Here is a 27,037-nt window from a genome sequence, read left to right as displayed (position 1 = left end):
CAGAAGGAAATGGCTAGGGCCAAAAATAATCACCTGAAACATAGACTTGGAACCTTTCCTAGGTGAAAGTTATGGAGTAAAATAGGACCTTATAAAGACAAAGAGAGAAAGAATAGTAAGAAAGTTAAAAATATTGGGCGGCGCCTGTGGCTCAGTCGGTAGGACACCGGTCCCATATACCGAGGGTGGCAGGTTCAAACCCGGCCCCGGCCAAACTGCAACCAAAAAATAGCCGGGTGTTGTGGCGGGCGCCTGTAGTCCCAGCTACTCGGGAGGCTGAGGCAAGAGAATCGCTTAAGCCCAGGAGTTGGAGGTTGCTGTGAGCTGTGTGACGCCACGGCACTCTACCGAGGGCCATAAAGTGAGACTCTGTCTCTACAAAAAAAAAAAAAAAAAAAGAAAGTTAAAAATATTGGTGAACACATCAGGAAGGGTTAAAAAGTGGGGGGTGGGGGGCGGCGCCTGTGGCTCAGTGAGTAGGGCACCGGCCCCATATGCTGAGGGTGGCAGGTTCAAACCCAGTCCCGGCCAAACTGCAACAAAGAAAATAGCCGGGCGTTGTGGCAGGTGCCTGTAGTCCCAGCTGCTCAGGAGGCTGAGGCAGGAGAATCACGTAAGCCCAGGAGTTAGAGGTTGCTGTGAGCCGTGTAAGGCCACGGCACTCTACTGAGGGCAGTACAGTGAGACTCTGTCTCTACAAAAAAAAAAAAAAAAAAAGTGGGGGGTGGGGGCGGCACCTATGGCTCAAGGAGTAGTGCACCAGCCCCATATGCTGGAGGTGGTGGGTTCCAATCTAGCCCCAGCGAAAAACTGCAAAAAAAAAAAAAAAAAAAAAAGTGTGCATGTGTTTATATATATACACATACATATATATGATGTGTGTGTGTATATATATATATATATAGCGTAGAGAACATAAGAACAAAAAGATATGGCAGAACAAGGGGATTTGATCTTGCAAAAGAGACATGAGTGAAATATGAAACTTCACTTAGCAAGACTGTTGGACCTGGAAGGGGCAGAAAAGAAAAAGGGAGCACCCCTGGAGGGGAATGAACACATCTGGGATGTTGAGAAGTCAATAGCAATGCTGTAAAATGAGGGATAGAATAGAGGTTGGCAGAAGAGAGAAATTTGAGCAATATTGGTACTTAATTTTGAAAGTGGGGTAAAAAAGCATGAATTCAAGTCCTTCTTATAAACGTAAGAGAAGAAGAAAAAGAACTAACCTGACCAAAGACCACTTTTTCTGAGAAAGAAATTGAAAACAAAAAAAAAGGTATTTTAAAATGTTTAATTTGAAATATACTACATACATCATACCAGGATTTAGGTGCTATCTGGTGGGAATATCACAGCATGTAGTGGGAGAGTTGAGTTCAAGGAGAGAGTCTTAAAATGATTCTTAGAAATTCTGTACCTTCTTTGTAGTGGCTACAATATGCATGTAATATGTCTTTTTATAAATGTGTACATTTAATTCTAGAGATGAGGTGGAATAGAGATTAAATGCTTTGGAGCTTTTTATAGAATTTCTGTTTAATCAGTTGTACAAATCCCATTAAACTAAATTGTTTCTTAACAGTAAGAATTTGATCTTACTGTTTTTTTGGCATTCTAAAAGAAATCCAACCCCTACTGTCACCTGTGACTTCTTGTTCCCTAGTTTCTATCTGAATTCCATTGTCTTTTATAGAAAATGATTGAGTTATTCAGACAGGAGGGGTCCATGATATGTAATCTGTCAATTACTGTAATAGGATTTGTTCTGCTCTCCCCATTTAGGCTTTAAGAAATATGAATAATGCATTTACACATAGAGAATCATAGAATTGAAAGAAACCTTAAACTAAAATATATTTAACTTTCTTATTTTATTATTTATTTAGTTAGTTAGTTAGTTATTTTTTGAGACAGAGCCTCAAGCTGTTGCCCTGGGTAGAGTGCCGTGCATCACAGTTCACAGCCACCTCCAACTCCCAGGTTTAAGCGATTCTCTTGCCTCAGTCTCCCAATTAGCTGGGACTACAGACACCTGCCACAACACCCAGCTATTTTTTGTTGTAGTTGTCATTGTTATTTGGCAGGCCCAGGCTAGATTTGAACCCACCAGTTCAGGTGTATGTGGCTGGCACCTTAGCCGCTTGAGCTATAGGCGCCAAGCCATAACCTTCTTATTTTAAAGTTGAGGAAATTAAACCAGGACCCAATAAAAAAAAACTTATCTAAGGCTACATGGTTCAGCTAGAGCCAGGATAAAATTGTATGTTTCTGAATATTTTATTTCTTTCACTCTGTCATATTAACTATTCGGTAAGCTTTCTGCCTGCCTATTAAAATTCAGGTCTGAATGCCCTTATTAGGCCCCAAATCAGGACATTCCAGAAGCCATTTGCACAATCAAATCTACTGTGCACTTGCTAAGTGATAAGAGTGAAAAAAGTAGCAGTAACTTTAGCCAATAGTATGGTTTCACATTAAATTGTCCAATTTGCTTTGTGGAGTTAGGCTAACCCCAGTGCTGTCAGTAAATGAGACTGACTTTGCAGTCCTACCTCCTGATGAACTATCTGGAGTTAGGCTAACCCCAGTGCTGCCATAAATGGATAGGTAAATGAGAACTGACTTTCCAGGCCTTCCTCCTGTCAGGGAAGTGTAAGTCTAAGTTCTCTGTCTGGCACAGTCCCAGCCTCTAAGCTTAGCAGAAGACCGCATTTTGGATCTTTATATACATATATTGCTAATAGTATTTTATAATTCTTTGGTCTGTTGGAGAATCTTCTAGGATTATAAAAATTACCATGATCCTTCTAGTTTTTTTTTTTTTTTTTACTCTCTCACCCTGGGTAGAGTGCTGTGGCATCATAGCTCACAGCAATCTCAAAGTCTTGGGCTCAAGTGATTTTTTTGCCTCAGCCTCCTGAGTAGCTGGGACTACAGGCGCCCACCATAACGCCCGGCTATTTTTTTAGAGACAGGGTCTCATTCTTGCTCAGGCTGGTCTCAGAATCCTGAGCTCAAGCGATCCACCTACCTCAGCCTACCAGAGTGCTAGGATTATATGCGTGAGCCACCATGCTCAGCCGCATCCTTCTCGTAAGGAACACTTGCCAGGCAAATTTGAGGGCAACTTGGCAAAACAGTTCAAGTAAAAGTAAAGAGGATCATGTAAACAATAGCGAGCTAATCTAGGAAACTCCTGGAAGGAAAATAAGTAAAGTTCTATAGTTAGCCAAAATAGACAAGGCTCGCTTCTTCTACCCTAAGATCTATGTCAGACAGATTCAACAGTAAAGGGTATCAACGAAGTTTATTCTCCCCTGAAATTGTATGCAGAGTGTTTGTATATAAGCCATTTGGTCATCATTTATTCCACTGTGTCTATCATATTGAGAAGCGGCAAAACCATGCAATCACATACGTAGACTTTGTATTTTAAGTATGAGAAAATGAATAAATGTTATCAGTCTGAGTAGAAAGAGAGTAGGAGCAAAAGCTGGACACTATGAAGAGACAGGTTAAGAAATACTGTCTATGGGCTTGCTGACAATGGCTGGGAAAGAAGGAAAGTCTCCTTCCTTTCACCTACACATTCTTTCTTCTCCCGTGAGGCTCACAGACCACTGGGTCTCTGGAAATCCATATTTTCACAGGGAGGAAGTCGGAAGTAGTTAGAGCGACGGAGTCTCCTTGGGGGCAGACCAGCCATCTGACGGCAAAGTTCATCTAGGAAAGATGCAAGCACATGGGATGAGAATGCAGAAGGATAACCAGGGCTCTTGTTTCAAGGGGAAGAGAAGACTTTGTGGTGAAAAGGTTGAAGAGAAAAACACCTGGGTTAAAACCTCAGCTCGGCCACTTATTAGTTATTTACTGCTTACTAGAAAGTGTCTTAACTTTCATGAACCTCAGTATTCCTTTCTGTAAAGAATATATTTGAGAGTATTAAAATGAAATAATGTATGCAAAGTACACGCAGGTGGCCAGCAAATGTTAGTTTCCTTTATATACCTAGCTCCCAATTCTTCTAAATGTGGATCTATTACATAGAAAAATGAAGTCCAGTCATTCAATACACATTTAGGTGCTCACTATGGGCAAATAGCCAACTTTAGTAAGTCCCCTGAGATACCTGAATGTGCCTAGAGTCCCAAAGACTCATCCCCAATCTCAAGGTGCTTCCCTTGCAGGTGGCTTGCACAGAGCCAATGGGGGCAAGCCGCAAGTTTCCTTCTGCGAAATTAACTACAGCTTTTACTCAGAGACTCAGGGCAGAGTGAGCTGCTGAGTCAGAAGTAGCTGTGACTGTGGTGTCTTCACCAACCGCAGCCATCATTTGGGGCTGGCCATGGGGAAGGTGAGAAATGTTTTTGTTCCCACTGAGCATGGTCAATAACCACACACTTTGGACTCTTGTAATTGTTCCTATAACATCTTGTTACCTCCCTCCACGTCTGAAATTTCACAATAAGAAATGTAAATCGTTCTTGGAATTGGTGAACTGTTTATAATGTACCTGATTTCTAAATGTCTCATCTATTTTTTATTTTTAGCTCCTATCCAAACCTTAGTGTGTGCGTGTCCTTTTCAGAGGTATGGACATGGCTGCCAAATAGCACGATAGCTGACTTAACCTTTTCTCTAGAACGCCAGTGAGTGATCTTTAAAACAGCCAGAGCTTCAGAAACTTCTCTGTACAGAAGAGGTTGGGATGGGGGGTTACAATCTAATTTGAAAGGATTTATAGGTACTTTTCTTTTGTGTTTGAATATTAAACACATTGCTTACTTAGGTTGTTTATTTGGGGTAACTTCCACAGGAGCTAATGGAATTTAAGGAAGTAGCCTAAAGTCCCCCTGCAAAACTAGACTTTGGATATATCAACATCATATCCCTATTTATCCCTCTCATAAAATTTTTTTGCCAATAAACACCCAGACATCATCTTACCTTTCATAGCTTCATGTTCCTTACAGACAAGACGGGAGCAGATCTCATTATTGATGATGTACATACGTCGTAAACTGCCACAAATCCCAACGTCATGGTCAAGAAAGGAGATTAAAAAAAAAAAAAATTCTTGAGAGAAGAAAGTAGCCTAGATCTAGGATGCCTCTTTTTTTTTTTTTTTCAGTTTTTGGCCAGGGCTGGGCTTGAACCCACCACCTTTGGCATATGGGGCTGGGGCCCTACTCCTTTGAGCCACAGGTGCCATTCACTTTTCTTCTCTTTTTTCCTTCTTTCTTTCTTTCTTTCCTTTCTCTCCCTCCCTTCCTCCCTCCCTTCCTTCCTTCCTTCTTTTCTTTTCATTGCAATCTTGAGCTCCTAGTTCAAGCACTCCTCCTGCATCAGGCTCCCAAGTAATTGGGACTACAGGTGTAAGCCACCACACCCAGATAATCTTTCTAATTTTTTATAGAGACAAGGTCTTGCTATGTTGCTCTGGTTGCTCTGTTGAGTCTGGTCTCAAACTCCTGGCCTCAAGTGATCTTCCCATCTTGGCCTCTCAAAGTGCTGGCATTACAGGCATGACCCAACTATTCAACTATTGCATTCTCCACTCTTTTCTATCCTTTTCCAACTGGATTTCCTTAAATATTTCAGACTTTTTTTTTTTTTTTGAGACAGAGTCACACTTTCTTGCCTCTGGTTAGAGTGCCGTGGTGTAATATATCACAACAACCTCAAACTCTTGGGCTCAAGTGATCCTCTTGCCTCAGCCTGCCAAGTAGCTGGGACTGCAGGCGCCCACCACAATGCCCAGCTATTTTTTAGAGACGAGGTGCTGCTTTTGCTCAAGCTGGTATCAAACTTGGGAGCTCAAGCAATCCACCCGCCATAGCCTCCCAGAGTGCTAGGATTACAGGCATGAGCCACCGTGCTGAGCCATTCATACTTCTTTTTATCTCCAGTGGAAGGTAGAAGATGAAATAACATTAATTACTCTTCTTTTTTTTTTTTTAGACAGAGTCTCACTGTACCACCCTCGGGTAGAGTGCCATGACGTCACACAGCTCACAGCAACCTCCAACTCTTGGGCTTACGCGATTCTCCTGCCTCAGCCTCCGTAATTACTCTTCTTTTTTTTTTTGTAGAGTCAGAGTCTCACTTTATGGCCCTTGGTAGAGTGCCGTGGCATCACACAGCTCACAGCAACCTCCAACTCCTGGGCTTAAGCGATTCTCTTGCCTCAGCCTCCCAAGTAGCTGGGACTACAGGCGCCCACCACAACGCCCGGCTATTTTTTGGTTGCAGTTTGGCCGGGGCCGGGTTTGAACCCGCCACCCTCGGTATATGGGGCCGGCGCCCCACCAACTGAGCCACAGGCGCTGCCCGTAATTACTCTTCTTAATGACGTTTTGCACACCCACCTAGAGTCAAGCTCAATATTTACCCCGCACCCTGGCCCCCACTGTTTTCTTCCTTCAGAACTAGATTTTTTTGCTCCAGTTCTTTCCATCAGGTAATAATTTGAACATACCATAGTTTCTCTTGTGACCCTCCTTTCTCAAGCCCTCACCTTTACTTATCTTCTAGTCTATTAGTATGTTCTCTGTATACCTTAACCCAGACTTTAGGTTCTAGCTAGAAGCTTCAGGTATACCTGGAAGGGTTGTTCTAAAAATCTTTCCCCGTGAAAAATTGCAATTCCATAGTGGGTGCTCATTAAATAATTATGGGCATGAAAACACTGCATGGAAGTTGTTCTCTGAGCATTCTAGAACGTCTTACCTGGTGAAGCATAACTGATGAACGCATTGTTTGACTGGCCGATGCACAGAGTAGAGTCTGGTGCAAGCAAATTTCTCATCCCGGCACTCTAAAGAAGTCCAACACAAAAAATAGGGAGGTCCAAGTAGGAGAAGCATAAACAAAAGATTGAAAGGGAAGAAGAGAGAGTGGGGAAAAAATATATAGAATAATCTCCACAAAAAAACATAAATTGAGACATGTCCTTCCTGCTCATCAAAAGCAGAGCGAGAGGAAATTAACTAAGTGAAATTTAGGTGCTTCCCTACCAGGAAGCAGAAGTGGATAAAATAATCTCCGCAGGTACTTCCAGGAAAAAAGTCTTTCTCATATGAAATATAAAATAGAAATGCTGACGATTTCATTCTGAAGAGTAAGAATTCTTAGATCACTGTTTCTCTGTTCCAGCAGTGGAATTATCAGTATATTAGGAAAAGGAATTTCAACCATGACATCTATGGCAAAGTGGAGTCCTTGCAGTCAAACTGATTTCACGTCCCAATCCATTAACTACCAAATAAAGTCCATAGGTAGTGTAGGGAGAGGGCTATTTAGGGACCATGCAACATTGGTTCCATCCTTTCCCTACGACTTTTAGAACAGGAGCTCATTATTTATTTATTTTGGGTGGGAGCTCATTTTTTTTTTTAAAGACAGAGTCTCACTTTGTCACCCTCAGTAGAGTGCGATGATGTCACAGCTCACAGCAACCTTTAGATCTTGGGCTTAGGCGATTCTCTTGCCTCAGCCTCCCAAGAAGCTGGGACTACAGGTGCCTGACAAAACATCCAGCTATTTTTTTGTTGCAGTTTGGCCAGGGCCAGGTTCAAACCTGCCACCTTCAGTATATGGGGGTATATGGGGCTCGTGTCCTACTCACTGAGCCACAGGTGCCACCCAGGAGCTCTTTTTTTTTTTTTTTTTTTTGAGACAGAGCCTCAAGCTGTCACCCTGGGTAGAGTGCCATGGCATCACAGCTCACAGCAACCTCCAATTCCTGGGCTCAAGGAATTCTCCTGCCTCTGCCTCTCAGAATTCTCCTGCTCAAAGAATTCTCCTGCCTCTGCCTGGCTATTTTTTGGTTGTAGCCATCATTGTTGTTTGGTGGGCCCACGCTGGATTTGAACCCACCAGCTCAGGTGTATGTGGCTGATGCCTTAGCCACTTGAGCCACAGGCGCCAAGCCCAGGAGCTCATTTTTCAAAAAAGGAATTGGGAGGCCAAGCATGGTGGCTCACACCTATAATCCTAGCATTCTGGGAGGCCAAGGAGGGTGGAATGCCTGAGCTCATGACTTGGAGACCAGTCTGAGCCAGAACCAGACCTCACCTCTAAAAATACCCAGGCATTGTGGCAGGTGCCTGTAGTCCCAGCTACTTGGGAAGCTGAGGCAAGAGAATCATTTGCGCCTAAGAATTTGAGGTTGCTGTGAGCTATGACCCCATAGTACTCTACAGAGGGTGACAAAGTGAGACTCTGTCTCAAAAAAACAAAACAAAACAAACAAACAAAAAAGAATAAAAATATGATAGGAATGGGGGGGCGCAGGGCAGGGTGAATTCTTTCTTGAGAAAGAATTGGAAGTAAACTAGAAGATGTACCAAATACCCTCCAAGAAGGCAAAGAATCCACAGGAAGAATAAAAAGATTTAAGAAAAAGATATGTAAGAAATAATTATACCTGTGGTGGTATTTTTATCATTGGATGAGGCTGAAAAGCAGAAATTTTATTCAGTTATTACCAATTCTAGAAGTCACTACCTGTGTAACTGTTACCTGGCCTCATTTGGGATGTGCTTGAAGTATCCATGAATAGGAAACAAATAAGTTAATAACTCTTAGCAACTTCTAAAAGGAAACCCATATTTGACTGATTTTTTTTTTTTTTCATTTTTGGCGGGGGCCCGGTTTGAACCCACCACCTCTGGCATATGGGGCCAGCGCCCTACTCCTTTGAGCCACAGGCACCGCCCCTATTTGGCTGATTTAATCTACAAAATTGAGGAGATTTAGGAAGCCAAGTTGGGATTGTTTTCATTTTCCTTTCTCTCTCAGAGTTGAAATATTCATTGTAAAATGTGAATATCTTTGTGTTGTTGGCAAGAAATAAATTGAATAGGAACATAAGGCAAAGAGCTATATGTTCAGAAAAGCTTCTTCCAGAGCTAAGGAGAGAAAAGATTATTATTCTGTAGAAGCTCTTCCCCATTACAAAAAATATAGATTAGGTACATCATTGTGTGTTCTTTAGACTTGCTCTAATTAGGCCTCTTTTTTCATTGTGTGTTCTTTGATAAAAGTTGTTGCATAAAGAATAGGCTCAGCTGGGCACCAGGGCTTATGCCTATGACCCCAGCACTCTGGGAAGCAGAGGCAGGAGGATCCCTTGAGGCCAGGAGTCTGAGACCACCTGAGCAAGAACAAGTCCCCATCTCTACTGAAAACACAAAAATCAGTGAGGCATGGTGGCCCACACCTGTTGTCCCAGCTACTCAGGAGGCTGAGGCAGAAAGATTGCTTAAGCCCAGGAGTTTGAGGTTGCAATGAGCTAGGCTGATACCAGGGCATTCTCCCCAAGGTGACAGATGTAAGACTCTGTCTATAAATAAATAAAATGGGGATTATAATGACAACAACAAAGAATAGTGAGGGTCCTATCCATAACTGTACCTAAGCTAGGGGCAAGTTTAGTATGGACCCATTCACACATGCAGAATGGGTCAAGGAGTCATCTGGGGGTAATGTCACTAGAAGAGTTGTAATGGATAAAATATTAGGAAGCATGCTGGGTAACCTCATCTACCCTGTGGTTTCAGGGTAGGTTTATGTGCTAATAATTCCTAACTCTATGCTTGTAATCCAGATCTCTCTCCTAACTCCAGATCTATGTAAATTTACATGCCTTTTTATGGAAGAGTTCTTAGATTTTTCTTTTTTTTTTTTTTTTTGTAGAGACAGAGTCTCACTTTATGGCCCTCGGTAGAGTGCCGTGGCCTCACACAGCTCACAGCAACCTCCAACTCCTGGGCTTAAGCGATTCTCTTGCCTCAGCCTCCCGAGTAGCTGGGACCACAGGCGCCCGCCACAACGCCCGGCTATTTTTTGGTTGCAGTTTGGCCGGGGCTGGGTTTGAACCCGCCACCCTCGGTATATGGGGCCGGCGCCCTACCGACTGAGCCACAGGCGCCGCCCAGAGTTCTTAGATTTTTCAATGATGGTTCAAATTCAATATATCTCTAACTTGATTATCTTTCCCTTCACCAATTAAACCTGTTCTTCAGTGCATGGTACTACCATCCACCAGAAAACCACATCTCAAACACTGGAAACATTATCTCAACAATCCCCTCACCTTTAATTCTTACTACCTCTACCTTGGTTCAGACCACCATCTTTTATTGGGAATATAGCAATAGCCTTCTTGCTGGTTTTCCAGATTAGATTCCAGACTGGTCATGGTCAAATTAGCTCCCCACAGTGCTCTAGGGGCATGTAGGGGGAAGTGGAGGGTAATCTTTCCAGATCACAAATCTGACTAGGACCTTCCCTTTTATAAACCCTCTGATTAGTTTTCATTTCCATGCTAAGACTTTTGCCTGTATTATTTTCTTTGTTCTTTTTTTTTGAGACAGAGTGTCACTATGTCGCCCTCAGTAGAGTGCCATAGCATCACAGCTAACAGCAACCTAAAACTCTTGGGCTTAAGTGACTCTCCTGCCTCAGCCTCTAGAGCAGCTGTCCTGAGCAGCTGGGACCACAGGCACCTGCCACAACACCCGGCTATTTTTTGGTTGCAGTTGTCACCATTGTTCAGCAGGCTGGGGCTGGGCTTGGCTGGGGCCCTACTCACTGAACTACGGGCACCGAGCCCCCCATATTGTTTTCTTTGCCTAAAGGCTCTTCCCAATTATATTCATCCTACCTGTCTATTGAGAAACACCTTAGTCAATGTGCCCTTGGAAGATGCCTTTCCTAACCTCCAACACGGAATCCAGTCAAGGAATGTTTCTGTGTCTTTCACAACTTGTTTTGCTTACGCTGATTGTAGAATTTTGTGAAGCTGAATAAAGTCATCTGTTTATTTTTCTGTCTTGTTTATTTATACAGAAGACATCTAGTAGAAGAAAATCAGCTTTATTCACCTTTATATTGCTGGTACCTAGCAGTAGGCACCAGCCCCATAGAGCGAGGGTGGCGGGCTCAAACCCGGCCCTGGCCAAACTGCAACAAAAAAATAGCCAGGCGTTGTGGCGGGCGCCTGTAGTCCCAGCTACTTGGGAGGCTGAGGCAGGAGAATTGCCTAAGCCCAGGAGTTGGAGGTTTCTGTGAGCTGTGTGATGCCACGGCACTCTACCGAGGGGAATAAAGTGAAACTCTGTCTCTACAAAAAAAAAAAAAAGAATAATCTAGCTTCTCTCTCCTTTTTTCATTTTCTACCACTTGTTCCTTACACATGTAGTTCCCCCCCCAGCCATTAAAAAAACTCAGTTTCCTTCATGTGCCAACCCTGTCTTTGCTTTCACATCTTTGAGCATGTTGTTCCCTCTGGTTAAGATGCCCATCCCCTCTGAGGCTTCCTGGTTTGCTCCAATTCTTTTAAGATTCATGTCCAAAAAAGAAAAAAAAAAAGATTCAATTCAAGCATTACTTCTAGGAAACTCCCTTTTATCTTCCTAAACATTTGTTTAAATCTTGTCTCGCTTTTACCCACCAAGTCTTGGAAACTTTGAGAGATCATATCTTATAATTTTGTGTACAGATCACTTAGCCTGGTGCCTGTTTGTTAGGGATTCAAGAATGTCATTAATTTAAATTGAACTATTGGAAGACTGTTCTGCAAAAGCTATCATACTGTCTATTTAGGATCCTTCAGCAGTTGCACTGCCATCTATAATGGGCTCTGGGGAAAACCCAGAATGGCCTTGGTGGCCCTGGGATCCCAGATGTGAACTCACCCAGGTCATCTGTGGAAGGCTCGACATCAGCCAGAACTGAAAAGGCACAAAACAGCAAGTGTGAGAAGGCTTTGAACTACAAGGGGGAAGGCTGAGTAGAAAGAGGGAGAATGAAGATATCAGGGCAAGGGCAAGGCTGTGGCTGGGTTTGTGTTTTATGTACAAGGGGATAGAATTAATTGAAATCATGGTGAATATTTTTTGAAGAATATTAGTTCTGTTGACATTTTACCAACTTTTTGAAGCCTTTATCATACATGCCTTATTTTAGCTATTAATCCACTTTATACCCTCTCTTTACAGGCATAGAAGGCCATTTTTACCTTTTATTCTACTGTTCACTGAACAATATGCCCATAACCCTTCTATCCAGAGATAAAAATTTAGGAAGAATTTAAGAACAAGAATAAATATTGTGAATATTAACATGAATCATGTCATTTTTAAAAGAACTCCACTAAAACTTACCTGTTTCGTCTGTTGGTGGGTCATTCACCAGATCTGCAATGATACACAACAGAGAACAAAAAATGCAGGTGGGAAAAGTAGTTAAGAGAAGCAGGATAGATAGGCCTGGCATAGTGGCTCACACCTGTAATACTAGCACTCTGGGAGGCCAAGGGAAGTTGACTGCTTGAGCTTACAAGTTTGAGATCAGCCTAATCGAGAGGGGACCTCGTCTCTACTAAAAATAGAAAAACTAGCTGAGCATGGTGGCCTATGCTTGTAGTATCCCCTAACTCAAAGATTGAAGCAAGAGAATCACTTGAGCCCAAGCTATGATGCCATGGCACTCTAGCCTGGGTGACAAAGTAAGACTCTGTCTCAAAAATAAGTAAATAAATAAATATATAAAATGTAAGTGTCACAGTTAGGATTCAAACACAGGCCACACTCTTAACTGTCAGGTCATATAACTTCTTTTTATAATAAAGAGAAGGATAAAGAAATGATGATCTAAAAGGAGATGAGAAAGATTGGTGTGAAAGCATATGGACTCATACAAATAAGGGACTGTCACAGAAAGAAATGGAAGAGATTATCAGGTTGGGCATGTGTATAGAGACACTGGGATCTGAGGTGGACAGCAGAGCTCTGTAACTCATGGTGTCCACCAACCCTTTTCCAGTCTTTTCTTTGTGAAGACATCATCCTCAATCTCTCTCTTCCTAATATGAAAGCAAACCAATGAACAAAAAAAAAGTAACTTACTAGGATCATCTGTGAATGTTTCCTGAGTCACTTGAGTCACATCATCTGAAAAAAAAATCAGAGACATTTTCTCAGCATTATCTGTCCCCCTCCAACCCTTGCACTCACAATGAGTGAAACTGTCTAGCACTGTGACCAACACAGAGCTGAATATTTCCTGCCATTGTTTTTCCTAGCCTGCTTACAATAATCACACTAGATTGACGACTGCCTTGCAATACGTATTTAAAATGAAAATCGGCTATACCAAACACATTGTGCTTTCAACATGTATAATTCTGATATAATTGGCTATGAATTTGCTGATTTGTTGATATATAAGAACATTCCCAAAAGGTGATGTCAGTAGTTTTCTGGTCCTCACTGAAATGTGAGATAAAGAGAGACCAGGGAAAAATGCAAATTTAAATAGAGAATGCTTCACATTTGATCAGTGGAAAATAATAGCAAGAAAATAATAGCAAAAAGACCCCAGGTCTTAAAGTAGAATTTGTTAGGATAAATTGAGAAAAATGTACCTGAAACTGCAAGTAACAGAATTTCCTGAAACAGATTGTTTCCACTTTAAAAAGCAAAATAACAAAGAAGAATTAAGTTACTTTTATTTATTTATTTATTTATTTATTTTAAGGAGAAATGGCTGGGCACCTGTAGCTCAGCGGCGAGGGCACCGGCCACATACACTGGGGCTGGCAGGTTTGAACCCGGCCTGGGCCTGCCAAACAATAATGACAACTACAACAAAAAAATATCTGGGCGTTGTGGTGGGCGCCTATAGTCCCAACTACTTGGGAGGCTGAGGCAAGAGAATAGCTTGAGCCCAAGAGTTTGAGGTTGCTGTGAGCTGTGACACCACGGCACTTTACCAAGGATAACATAGTGAGATTCTGTCTCAAAAAATAAAATAAAATAGGAAATAAAATTTTCAGAAACTATTTTCCAAGTGTTTTTAAAAAACCGTTTATTTAAAAAAAAAAAAAAAAAGTTTATTTGGGGTGGCAGCTGTGTCTCAAAGGAGTAGGGTGCTGGCCCCGTATGCTGGAGGTGGTGGGTTCAAACCCAGCCCCAGCCAAAAACTGCAAAAAAAAAACATGGCTCAGCACCTGTGGCTCGAGCAGCTAAGGCGCCAGACACATACATATGAGCTGACAGATCCAGCCTGGGCCCACCAAACAACAGTGATGGCTGCAACCAAAAAATAGCCAGGCATTGTGGCAGGCGCCTGTAGTCCCAGTTACTTGGGAGGCAGAGGCAGGAGAAATGTTTGAGCCCAGGAGTTGGAGGTTGCTGTGAGCTGTGATACCACAGCACTCTACCCAGGGCGACAGCTTGAGGCTCTGTCTCAAAAGAAAAAAAACCCCAAAAAATATTTATTTGTATTTTTAATGCATACATATATATGTGTATGTATATGTGCATGTGTGTGTGTGTATATATATATATATGAATTTCTTTTTGACAAGGTGTGGCTCTATTGCCCAGGCTAGAGTGCAGTGGCATCATCATAGCTTACTGCAACTTCAAACTCCAGGGCTCAAATGATCCTCCTGCCTCCCAAGTAGCTGGGACTACAGGTGCATGCCACCATACCCACATGATTTTTTCCTATTTTTTTGTAGGGACAGGGTCTTACTATCCTGCCAAGTCTGGTCTCAAACTCCTGGCCTCAAGTGATCTTCCTGCCTCAGCCTCCCAAAGTACTAGGATTACAGGTATGAGCTACAATGCCTGGCCTCATGTACAAATGTTATGGTATATATTTAAGGTATACATGATGTTCTGAGATACATACACAAAGTGAAATGATTACTACACTCAAGCAGTCAAGCAAATGAACATACTTGTATCTACCTCCTCACATAGTTTCCAGTGTGTGTGTGTGTGTGTGTGTGTGTTGTGAGTGTGATAAGAGCATCTGAGATCCATTCTCTCTCTCTCTCTTTTTTTTTTTTTTTGTTGCAGTTTGGCTGGGGCCGGGTATATGGGACTGGCGCCCTACTCACTGAGCCACAGGTGCCGCCTTTTTTTTTTTTTTTTTTCTTGAGACAGAGCCTCACTTTGTCGCCCTCAGTAGAGTGCTATGGTGTCACAGCTCACAGCAACCTCCAGCTCCTGGACTTAGGCGATTCTCTTGCCTCAGCCTCCCAAGTAGCTGGGACTACAGCGCCCATCACAACGCCCGGCTATTTTTTTTTTTGCAGGTTGGCCAGGGCTGGGTTTGAACCCGCCACCCTTGGTATATGGGGCCGGCGTCTTATTCACTGAGCCACAGGCGCCACCCTGAAATCCATTCTCTTAACAAATAACATTTAAATATTGAACAAATATTCCATCTTCAATTCTGTCCAATATAATTTATATTCGCAATCTTTTTAATCCACTAGGGGTCAGCAAATTCACATACTGTGCTTTGACTTTATTTTTTTTTTTGTAGAGACAGAGTCTCACTGTACCGCCCTCGGGTAGAGTGCCGTGGCGTCACACGGCTCACAGCAACCTCTAACTCTTGGGCTTACGCGATTCTCTTGCCTCAGCCTCCCGAGCAGCTGGGACTACAGGCGCCCGCCACAACGCCCGGCTATTTTTTGGTTGCAGTTTGGCCGGGGTTGGGTTTGAACCCCCTACCCTCGGTATATGGGGGCTGGCACCCTACTCACTGAGCCACAGGCGCCGCCCTGACTTTTTCTTTTTAAACTTCAGATTAAAATGTCAGATCTAGATCTAGTGAGAATAAACCTTTTCATGAAGCATGTCAGAGTTACGTATAATTGTGAGAAAGGCAAAACACAAATAAAGCATTTCATAGGCATTTCCCCTGCTTACTTCATCCTTTTATTCTAAATTCCTGATAGAAAGTCGTCATGTCTGACAAAAGACTCTCTGTGCCTTTTTTTTTTTCCCCTCTGGAGACAAAGCCTCAAGCTGTTGCCCTGGGTAGAGTGCCATGGCATCACAGCTCACAGCAACCTCCAACTCCTGGGCTTAAGTGATTCTCTTGCCTCAGCCTTCTAAGTAGCTGGGACTATAGGTGCCCACCACAATGCCTGGCTATTTTTTGGTTGCAGCCGTCATTGTTGTTTGGCCGGCCCTGGCTGGATTCGAACCCAGCTCAAGTGTATGTGGCTGGTGCCTTAGCCGCTTGAGCCATGGAGCCAAGCCAAGCCTCTTTGCCTTTAACATTCATTATAAGCTTTGTTTTTTCCGTAACAAGTTTTTATAACAGGAATCCAAGTCTGTTCCAATCCCACAGAGTATATGAAAAACCCCTGACCAGAATCATTGCAGATGATTCTGACCAATCTCATGGTCAGAGAGAGCCTCTCCAGGGTGTAGCCCAATCAATCCTTCCTGGTTCCCCTTCTCCAGAGGCCCAGCCTAGAGCCAAGCAAGGCAAGGGTAGAGGGCTTGGGAGTATGTTGTAGTCATTGCTTTGGGATCTCAGGGCAGAGCGCTGCTTTTCTGTATATAACTCAGTGTAACCAATTTCTCCAAGAGCTACACCATATAAATGTTTTGTCTAGGATTCATGAAGTTATCTGGAATGTAAAAGGTGTGAACAATTTCACCCAGAAGCAAAACTGCAGCAGGAGAGAAGTTTAGGTCAGCTTTATTGAAAGGGGAGGATGACCCACATGGGCAGTGCAAAGATGGCATCCGCACCCAGGGGCACTTAGAGAACACTTTTAGAAGAGGAGGTAGGGGGTGGGCAAAATTTCATAGCTTGCCAGTCAGGTTAGAGTCTTTTGCGCAAACTTCTCAGGGGGTGGGCTCACCATGACCTTTGTGTCTTTGTCTTAGGAGGAGAGGAGGAGGTAAAGGGGAAAGCGTTTGTGTAGGACTATGTTAGGCCCCCCAACATTATGGAAAATTAAGACATTTTCATTATAACTTATCATATTTCTCCTATAAAAGTATCCTACAGTTCTAAAACAGGACTGGTCCTTAAGTAACCCAGAGAAATGAATTAAGTATTTTAATTTTGCCAGTGCTGAAATCTGATCTAAGTTCAGAAACTTGAGGATTCAGATATTTTTACCAAAAACAGAAATAAAAATTTTATTTCCATATTTTTATCTTCTGTGTAGGACCCCATAGTATTGTACACCAGTATACATGTTTGAAAAACTGACACAAGTTTGATGAAATAATGCTTTACTCTTGTAAAACACATACAATGAACTTTGATGTATTTATTTTGGTCTACCTTAATTCTTTTTTTTTTTTTTTTTTTTTTTTTGTAGAGACAGAATTTCACTTTATGGCCTTAGGTAGAGTGCCAAGGCATCGCATAGCTCACAGCAACCTCCAACTCTTGGGCTTGAGCAATTCTCTTGCCTCAGCCTCCCGAGTAGCTGGGACTACAGGTGCCCGCCACAACACCTGGCTATTTTTTTTTTTGTTTTGTTTTTGCAGTTCGGCTGGGGCCGAGTTTGAACCCGCCACCCTTGGTATATGGGGCCGGCACCCTACCGACTGAGCCACAGGTGCCGCCCGGTCTACCTTAATTCTTAAAAAGATATATCAGTTGTGACCCACTAAAATTGATTTTATGACCTATTATTGGGTCGCAGACTATCATGCTAACTCTAACTCTCCTGGGTTGGGAGAAAGAGAGAAATAAATTATAATTATGTTGAATGCCTTCATGCAGAGTGGAGTTTTCTTCATTTAACTGAGGAAAGTGGTTCTGCAGGAGCTAAAACTTTGGGGTTCTGCCCAATCATGCCACAATTTCCCTTCTACTGAGATGAACTGTTGCCCTGTCTTTGCATTTTCACTTTTCCACAATTACAGGACTTTAAAAAATGCTTTCTGTAAGGATTAGTGGGCATTTCCTGAGTGAGATAAGATATGTAAAGAGGAGAGTGGAAACCGGAAATGGAGTTAGTGAATCCTTCACCATATCTGCAAAGATACACAAGGAATGAAAAATGCAGGTGGGCCAGCCCGAACAAGAGCAAGACTCCCTTTCTTTAAAGAAAAAAGAAAAATGGCCGAGCATTATAGCCAGTGCCTGTAGTACCAGTTACTAGGGAGGCTGAGGCAGGAGGATCATTTGATCCCAAGGGTTGATCCCAGTTGCTGTGAGCTGTGATGCCATAGCGCTCTACCAAGGGCGACAAAGTGAGACACTGTCTCAAAAAAAAAGAAAAAAGGGGCGGTGCCTGTGGCTCAAGGAGCAGGGCGCCAGTCCCATATGCCAGAGGTGGCAGGTTCACACCTAACCCCGGCCAAAAACCACAAAAAAAAAAAAGAAAGAAAAGGAAAGGAAAGGAAAATGCAGGTGGGAAAAGTAGCTAAAAGAAGCACAATAAAGAGATGAGGATCTAACAGGAGACAAGAAAAATTGGAGTGAAAGCATGTGGACTCAGAAATATAAGGAAATGTCACAGAAAGAAATGGAAGAGATTATCAGATTGGGCATTTGTACAGAGACACTGGGATCTAAGCTGCGCAACAACAGAGCTCTGGGTGAGCTCACAGTGTCCACCAACCCTTTTCTGGTCTTTATTTTACTTTGCGAAGACATCATGAACAAAAAAAGGTAACTTACTAGTACCATTTGTGACTATTTCTTGAGTCACCCGAGTCACATCATCTGAAAAAAAATCAGAAAAATTTTCTGAGTATTCTCAGTCCCTCTCCCCTCCTTGCACGCACAGTGAGTGAAACTGTCTAGCACAGTGCCCAACACAAAGCGGAATGTTTCCTGCCATTGTTTTTCCTTACTTGCTTACAATAATCACACTAGATGGATGACTGCTTTGCAATAGGTGTTTAAATGAAAATTGGGGCTGTGTGTGGCGGCTCAAGCCTATAATCCTAGCACTCTGGGAGGTGGATTGCATGAGCTCAGGAGCTGAGACCAGCCTGAGCAAGAGTGAGACCCTATCTCTACTAAAAATTGAAAAACTAGCTGGGTGTTGTGGTGGGAGCTTATAGTTTCAGTGACATGGGAGGCTGAGGCAAGAGGATCACTTGAGCCAAGAGTTTGAGGTTGTTATGAGCTATGATGCCATGGCTCTCTACCTAAGGTGACAGAGAAAGAGAGAGAAGGAAATTGACTATACCAAACACACTGTGATTTTGACATTTATACTTCTCATATAATCGGATATGAATTACTGATATGTTGATATACAAGAGCATTCACAAAAGGTGATTTGATGGTTTTCTGATGCTCACTGAAAAGTGAGTTGAAGAGAGATGAGAGGCTCAGCGCTCATAGCACAGTGGTTACGGCGCCAACCACATACACTGAGGCCAGCGGGTTCAAACCCAGCCCAGGCCAGCTAGACAACGACAACTGCAACAACAAAAACAAAAATAGCTAGATGTTATGGCAGGTGCCTGTAGTCCCAGCTACTTGGGAGGCTGAGGCAAGAGAATCGCTTAAGCCCAAGAGTTTGAGGTTGTTGTGAGCTGTGATGCCATAGCACTCTACCGAGGGTGACATAATAAGACTCTGTCTCAAAAAAAAAAAAGAGAGAGATGAGAGAAAATATCAATTTTAGTAGAGAATGCTTTGCATTTGATCACTGGAAAATAACAGCAAGAGGAGAAAAATAAGAAGGTCGCAGGCCTTCAGGTAAAATTTGTCAGGATAAATCGAGAAACTGTACATGAAACTATAAATAACAGAATTTCCTGAAATAAATAGTCTCTACTTCAAAAAGCAAAATAACAAAACAGCATTAACTTTTACTTGTATTTTTAATACATACACATATGAATGCATTAAATATATATATGTATTTACATATATACATTTTTTTGACAGAGTCTGGCTCTATTGCCCAAGCTAAACTGTAGTGGTATCATCATCATAGCTTGCTGTTACCTCAAACTCCACGGCTCAAATGATTCTCCTGCCTTAGCCTCCTAAGTAGCTGGGACTACTGGTGGGATTCATGCCATCATGCCCAGCTGATTTTTTCCTATTTTTTGTAGAGACGGGGTCTTACTTTATTGCCCAGGCTGCTCTCAAACTCCTTGTCTCAAGTGATCTTCCTGCCTCAGCCTCCCAAAGTACTAGGATTACAGGTATGAGCCACAATGCCTGGCCTCATATACAAATGTTATGTTATATATTTAAGGTATACATGATGTTCTGAGATACCTACACAAAGTGAAATGATTACTACACTCAAGCAGTCAAGCAAATGAACATACTTGTATCTACCTCCTCACATAATTTCCTGGTTTTGTGTGTGTGTTGTGAGTGTGATAAGAACATCTGAGATCTATTCTCTTAACAAATATCATTTAAATATTGAACAAATATTCCATCTTCCAATACTCTCAATATAATTTATATTCTTGTTATTCTTGTTGTTGTTGTTGCAGTTTTTGGTCAGGGCTGGGTTTGTACCTGCCACCTCCGGTATATGGGGCCACTGCCCTACTCCTTTGAGCCACAGGCGCTGCCCTTCTTTTTTTTTTTTTAGATAGAGTTTCTCTTTGTCACCCTGAATAGAGTGCTGGTGGTGTCATCATAGCTCACAGCAACCTCAAACCCTTGGGCTCAAATCATACTCTTGCTTCAGTCTCCCCAGTAGGTAGGACTACGAGCATGGGCCACCACACTCCATATTTCTATTTTTAGTAGAGATGAGCTCTCACTCTTGCTCAGGCTGCTCTGGAACTCCTGAGCTCAGCAATTCTCTGGCCTTGGCCTACCGGAATGCTACAACTACAGGCGTGAGCCACCATGCCCAGCCCTATGTAATTTATGTTCATAATTTATTTCACCCACTAGGGGTCAGCAAATTCACATACTTTGCTTTGACTTTTTTCTTTTTAAACTTTAGATTCTAAATGTCAGGTCTAGATCTGGTGAGAATAAACCTTTTTATAAAGCATGTCAGAGTTATCTATAATTGTAAGAAAGGCAAAACACAAATAAAGCATTTCATAGGGGTTTTCCCTGCTTACTTCATCCTTTTATTCTAAATTCCTGATAGAAAGTCATCATGTCTTACAAAAAGAGCCTCTTTGCCTTTATCGTTCATTATAAGCTTTGTTTTTCCATAACAAGTTTTTATAAAAGGAATCCAACCCTGTTCCAATCCCTCAGGGTATGTGAAAAACCACTGACCAGAAACTGTAAGAGAGGACCAGAGCCTCTCCAGGGTGTAGCCCAATCAATCCTTGCTTCCTGGTTCCCCTTCTCCAGAGGCCCAGCCACATTCCAGGCCAGCCACTCAGAGAAACAGGAGCCAAGCAAGGCTAGGACAGAGGGCTTAAGAGTGCATTGTAGCCATTTCTTTGGGATTTCAGGGAAAAGCGCTGCTTTTCTGTATATATCTCAGTGTAACCAATTTCTCCAAGAGCTACCACCATACAAATGTTTTATGTAGGATTCATGAAGTTCTCTGGGATGGAATCTTATATTTCATATTTCTCCTAGAAATTTCATATTTCTCCTAGACAAGCATTCTACAATTGTAAAAGAGGTGTGGCTGTTAAGTAAAATTAATTCAGAATTTTAGTTTTGCCACTGCTGAAATCTGATCTACTTAAGGACTCAGATATTTTTACCAAAAACAGAAAGAAATTTTTCCATATTTTTATCTTCTGTAATAGGACCCCTATTTGTATTGTGCACCCCTTGTATACGCATTTGTCTCCCATCCAAGTACTAACCAGGCCCGACCCTGCTTAGCTTCTGAGATCAGATGAGATGGGGCGAGTTCAGGGTGGTATGGCCGTAGATGCTCCTGTATATGCATTTGTAAAACTGACACAAGTTTGATGAAATAATGTTTTACTTTTGCAAAATATCTGTAATGAACTTTGATATATTTGTTTTGGTCTTCTTTAATTCCTAATATATATATCAGTTGTGACCCACTAAAATTGATTTTATGACATATTTTATGTCATAATATAGTATTGGGTTGCATACTATAGTGCTCTGCCCTCTAACCCTCATGAGTTGGGAGAAATAGAAAGATAAATTATAATTATGTTGAATGCCTTCAGGCAGGGCGGAGTTTTCTTCATTGAACTGAAGGAAATGGTTCTTTTCTTTTTGAGACAGAGCCTCAAGCTGTCACCCTGGGTAGAGTGCTGTGGCATCACAGCTCACAGCAACCTCCAATTCCTGGGCTCATGCGAATCTCCTGCCTCCACCTCCCATAGCTGGGACTACAGGCATCTGCCATAATGCCTGGCTATTTTTTGGTTGCAGCCATCATTGTTGTTTGGTGGGTCCCGGCTGGATTCAAATCTGCCATCTCAGGTGTATGTGGCTGGCGCCTTAGCCACTTGAGCCACAGGTGCTGAGCCAAGGAAATGGTTCTTTTTTTTTTTTAGAGACAGAGTTTCACTTTATGGCCCTTGGTAGAGTGCCGTGGCCTCACACAGCTCACAGCACCCTCCAACTCCTGGGCTTAGGCGATTCTCCTGCCTCAGCCTCCCGAGTAGCTGGGACTACAGGCGCCCACCACAACGCCTGGCCCACCACAACGCCTGCTCACTGAGCCACAGGCGCCGCCCAAGGAAATGGTTCTTTAAAAGCTAAAACTTTTGGGTTCTACCCAATAATGCCACAATTTCCCTTCTACTGAGATGATCTGGTACTATGTCTTTGCATTTTCATTTTTCCACAATTATAGAACTTTAAAACATGCTTTCTGGGCAGTGCCTGTGGCTCAGTGAGTAGGGAGCCGGCCCCATAAGCCGAGGGTGGTGGGTTCAAACCCAGCCCCGGCCAAACTGCAACAACAAAAATATAGCCGGGTGTTGTGGTGGGCGCCTGTAGTCCCAGCTGCTCGGGAGGCTGAAGCAAGAGAATCACATAAGCCCAAGAGCTGGAGGTTGCTGTGAGCCGTGTGATGCCACGGCATTCTACTGAGGGCAGTAAAGTGAGACTCTGTCTCTACAAAAAAAAAAAAAAAAAAAAAAAAACATTAGGGCGGCGCCTGTGGCTCAGTCGGTAGGGCGCCAGCCCCATATACCAAGGGTGGCGGGTTCAAACCCGGCCCCGGCTGAACTGCAACCAAAAAAAAAAAAAAAACATGCTTTCTGTAATGATTAGTGGGCATTTCCTGAGTGAGATAAGAGATGTTGAGAGTGGAAACAAGAAATGGGCATAGAGAAAGTCTTGGGAAAGGAGTTTCAGCAATGAAAAAAAAAAAGAAGACAAGGAGATTTTATAAATGGGGGGCTGGGCACGGGGCTCACACCTGTTATCCTAGCACTTTGGGAGGCTGAGGCAGGTGGATTGCTTGAGCTCAGGAGTTTGAGACCTGCACAAACTAGAGTGAGACCCTGTCTCTAAAAATAGCCAGGTGTTGTGGGGGTCACCTGTAGTCCCAGCTGCTTAGGAGGTTGAGGCAAGAGAATCACTTGAGCCCAAGAGTTTGAAGTTGCTGCGAGCAATGATGCCACGGCACTCTACTGAGGGTGACAAAGTAAGACTCTGTCTCAAAAAAAAAAAAAAATTATATATGGGATGGTGGGATTGTGGAAACTGTGAAATAGATCTTGTTTCTCATACCTTAGCTATGTATCACTTTGTCATAGGACAGTCCTTAACTTTATTCACCTTCTTTATTATCCTGCCAAGCATCCCAACAGAGCCCATATATATATATATAAGGGTTCACCTACCTCCTCGTTGACCATTGACCCACAGGGGTATCCATTCTGTAGCAAAGAAAGGAGAAAAGGGATGTGAGTGACAGCAGCTTTGTACCCCAGAATTCTTTAATGAGATGAATCAGAAAATGATGGAGAAATTTTTGTACTTTATTTTAATGTTTTATTCCTATACAACTCCATACAAAATTACTCAAACTGTTGGTGCTATGCACAATATTGGTAGGAATAGAAACACTCAAGCAGGGCAAGTCCCTGAGAACAAAGCCCCACTCCATTGTGCCCTCATGCAGGCCCTCTCCTGCCTTCGTTCCCAACCTGGAGTGGGGTCCTACCCCACAGAGAGTGCCAGCAGCCTCTCTGTGTGTCCCTCCCTTCTATCTCAGCGGCTTTCTCCCTCGCTGAACAAAGCAGAAGAGTTGTTTCCCCAGTCTGTATCTGGCAGAAAGAGAAGTAAAAACAGAGTAGGATTTCTTTAAGTTCTTAGATACACTTTTTGTGGCAAATCTTGTAGCTAGATTCTGGAAAATCTATGAAGATCATGTTTCTTTTGTGTGACTGTGTGTTGGATATTTTTTTCTGTCATTCTTTTGTGTGTATATCAGTGCTCATGTTTATTGGGAGTTAGTGTATATATGTCCACTGTTTTCATTCAAGATTTAAATTTGGCCCACTTTCTTATTAGAGAAGACCCAGTATATTAGGTTCTCTACCCTTTGGTATTGTCGACTTGTATATTTATGTGCGTGACCCTCTTTGGGGGTTGATATGCATTCATGTATATCTTAGTTTCACTTTAGTTTCACAGTTCTAATGATGCCTTTCCCAAGTCTGAAGTCTAGTCACATTCCTGACCTTTTTTCTTTGATACAAAATCTGTTCTTTTCTTCTCTGTAATAGCAATTCTAGAACTCAATACCAAGCATCTCTCCTCCCATTCCCCTTCAACCTCGTTCCATTGCACCTTTCTAACATGCATCTCCACATACATGGATAGCTAAGGAGCTGACATTAAGGAGAAAGGAAGAAAGATAGAGACTCACCAGAGGGGATGATGAGTGCAGTGAGGAACAGCAGCATCTTGGGTCCCACGAGCAACATATCTAATAGGGGCAGTGGGGAAAAGAGACGGTGTGATGCTGAGGGACCCATCAGCATTGTAGAACCCAGGGAAGATGTCTCTGGTTCCCTGTCTTTCTGTCTTCCCAAGAGCTTTTTTGGTTACCTCGTATGTCTCAAACTCTTTCTCTCTTTTCTTACCTTTCACCCAAGTTTCATTTCCCCCTCAATTCTATTCTTTGGTCACTGACCATTATTCTTCTCCTATAACTCTTTCCTGCTAAGTCAGAGGAAATTTTATATTCCAGATGGTCCACATTTGGCCGTCCCCAGTGGCCTCTTTCACCCCTCATGTCTAATCTTCCTTTTTTGTATCATCTGCTCATCTTGGTGTCTCTTCTCGTTTGAATTCCATGGATAATTGGGGAGTCTGCTCAAATCTAAGTTTGATGACAATCCATCCCCATTGCCCCTCTCCAGCCTTTCAACACACACACACACACATTCTCTCTCTCTCTGTGTCTTACATTCCCTCTATTTAGGTTTTTATGTAATGAAGTAACTCACTGTCTGTGGTGCTCTGTTCTTTCCACCGAGTCCTTTGGCTGCCGAGTGTGTCTCTCTCCTCTTACGCTGCTCGGATTTTGGCTGGAAAATAAGATGAACAGAGCCACTCCCTGGAAAGGACTTCAGATTTGGCCTACTCTGAAGCAATGAGATGAGGGAGAGCAAGAGAGGAGAGAGAGAAGTCAGGCTAGAGACAGAACGCGTGTTACAATGAAGCTGGAATGAAGAGGAAGATGGGAATTTGCAGTCACTCATACCCTCATTCCAAAGGTTATAACCACACTGGCGAGAGACCTGGCTGCTCTCTAGAAGGGTTGGCCCAAGCTCATATATGCCTTTCTTCCATTAGCCTATTTTTCCCTACTTTCAGTCTGGCTCCAGCCTTCCTTTTCCATCTGAGTTTCCTTCTTACCTAGATAGTTCTCTCTCATCCTAAGAGTGTATCAAGCGGCTAAGGCGCCAGCCACATACACCAGAGGTGGCAGGTTCGCATCCAGCCCAGGCCTGCCAAACAATGACAACTACAACCAAAAAATAGCTGGGCGTTGTGGCAGGCGCCTGTAGTCCCAGCTACTTGGGAGGCAGAGGCAGGTGAATTGCTTGAGCCCAGGAGTTAGAGGTTGCTGTAAGCTGTGATGCCACAAAGGTGACAGCTTGAGGCTCTGTCTCAAAAAAAAAAAAAAAGAGAGAGAAAGAAAGAAAGAAAAAGAATCCTGGGCGGCGCCTGTGGCTCAGTCGGTAAGGCGCTGGCCCCATATACCGAGGGTGGCGGGTTCAAACCCGGCCCCGGCCAAACTGCAACCAAAAAATAGCCAGGCGTTGTGGCAGGCGCCTGTAGTCCCAGCTACTCGGGAGGCTGAGGCAAGAGAATCGCTTAAGCCCAGGAGTTGGAGGTTGCTGTGAGCTGTGTGAGGCCATGGCACTCTACAGAGGGTCATAAAGTGAGACTCTGTCTCTACAAAAAAAAAAGAAAGAAAGAAAAAGAATCCTAAGAGTGCACATTACCGGCTTGGCGCCTGTGGCTCAAGCGACTAAGGCGCTAGCTACATACAGCTGAGCTGGTGGGTTCAAATCCAGCCCGGGCCTGCCAAACAACAATGATGGCTGCAACAAAAAATAGCGGGGGCATTGTGGCAGGCCCCTGTGGTCCCAGCTGCTTGGGAGGTGGAGGCAGGGGTGGGAGAATTGCTTTAGCCCAGAAGTTGGAGGTTGCTGTGAGCTGTGATGCCATAGCACTCTACCCAGGGCGACAGCTTGAGGCTCTGTCTCAAAAAAAACAAAGAGTATACATTACCAATCTGTTTCCTTCCTCCTGTTATCTTCCATATTTGAATCTCCCTTCATAGTCCTTTCTCAGGCTAGAGTGCAGTAATATATCATCAAAGCTCATTGCAACCTCAAACTCCTGGGCTCAAGCGATCCTCCTGGCTCATCCTCCCAAGTAGCTGAGACTACAAGTATGTGCCACCACACCTGGATAATTTTTCTATTTTCTGTAAAGACTGCATCTCACTGTGTTGCCCAGGCTGGTCTTGAACTCCTGGACTCAAGTGATCCTCCTGCCTTGGCCCTACAGACTGCTAGGAATACAGGCATAAGCCACCATGCCTGGCCTCTTGCTTTTTCAATATTTATCTTCTCAACACTAACAAATTCATTTGTATCCCTATATCTCATTTTCTTCTCTGCCTCTTTCTTGACCCACACGTTCAGATTCTTCTTCGTTTTTCCCTCCTGAAGAATAGGCTATTTATTCTCACAACCAAGAAACACAGATACTACATGAGTTTTATCCAAAAAGCAGGCTAGTTGTTTAGGGTTATAAAAAGCTAAGGAACTCAGAACTGTGCGAATTCTTTTCAAATGTGGAGGAGCTTCATGAGGGAAGG

The 27,037-nt window shown here is 43.0% G+C and overlaps 1 protein-coding gene across 4 annotated transcripts; it reads right to left on the bottom strand.

The window, feature by feature from the left end:
• Positions 1–1,041: 1,041 nt before the first annotated feature.
• Positions 1,042–25,318, bottom strand: MFAP5 (microfibril associated protein 5). Of its 4 annotated transcripts, XM_053556216.1 has the most exons (11): positions 25,149–25,318; positions 24,566–24,625; positions 23,535–23,570; positions 18,472–18,516; positions 12,918–12,962; positions 12,174–12,206; positions 11,706–11,741; positions 8,432–8,461; positions 6,733–6,820; positions 4,951–5,024; positions 1,050–3,726 (listed from the first exon to the last, which is right to left on the bottom strand). In XM_053556216.1, exons 2-11 carry the CDS (start codon positions 24,621–24,623, stop codon positions 3,614–3,616), a joined length of 558 nt encoding a protein of 185 aa, XP_053412191.1. In that variant the 5' UTR covers positions 24,624–24,625; positions 25,149–25,318; the 3' UTR covers positions 1,050–3,613. The 4 variants fall into 4 exon arrangements, with proteins under 4 accessions (XP_053412194.1, XP_053412193.1, XP_053412192.1 ...); XM_053556218.1 differs by lacking the exon at positions 18,472–18,516 and having other exon boundaries at positions 1,045–3,726; XM_053556217.1 differs by lacking the exon at positions 8,432–8,461 and having other exon boundaries at positions 1,047–3,726.
• Between the last annotated feature and the right edge of the window lie 1,719 nt (positions 25,319–27,037).

Source organism: Nycticebus coucang, chromosome 12 (assembly GCF_027406575.1).
Source record: "Nycticebus coucang isolate mNycCou1 chromosome 12, mNycCou1.pri, whole genome shotgun sequence".
NCBI lineage: Eukaryota > Metazoa > Chordata > Mammalia > Primates > Lorisidae > Nycticebus > Nycticebus coucang.
This window is presented reverse-complemented; position numbering and strand designations above follow the sequence as displayed.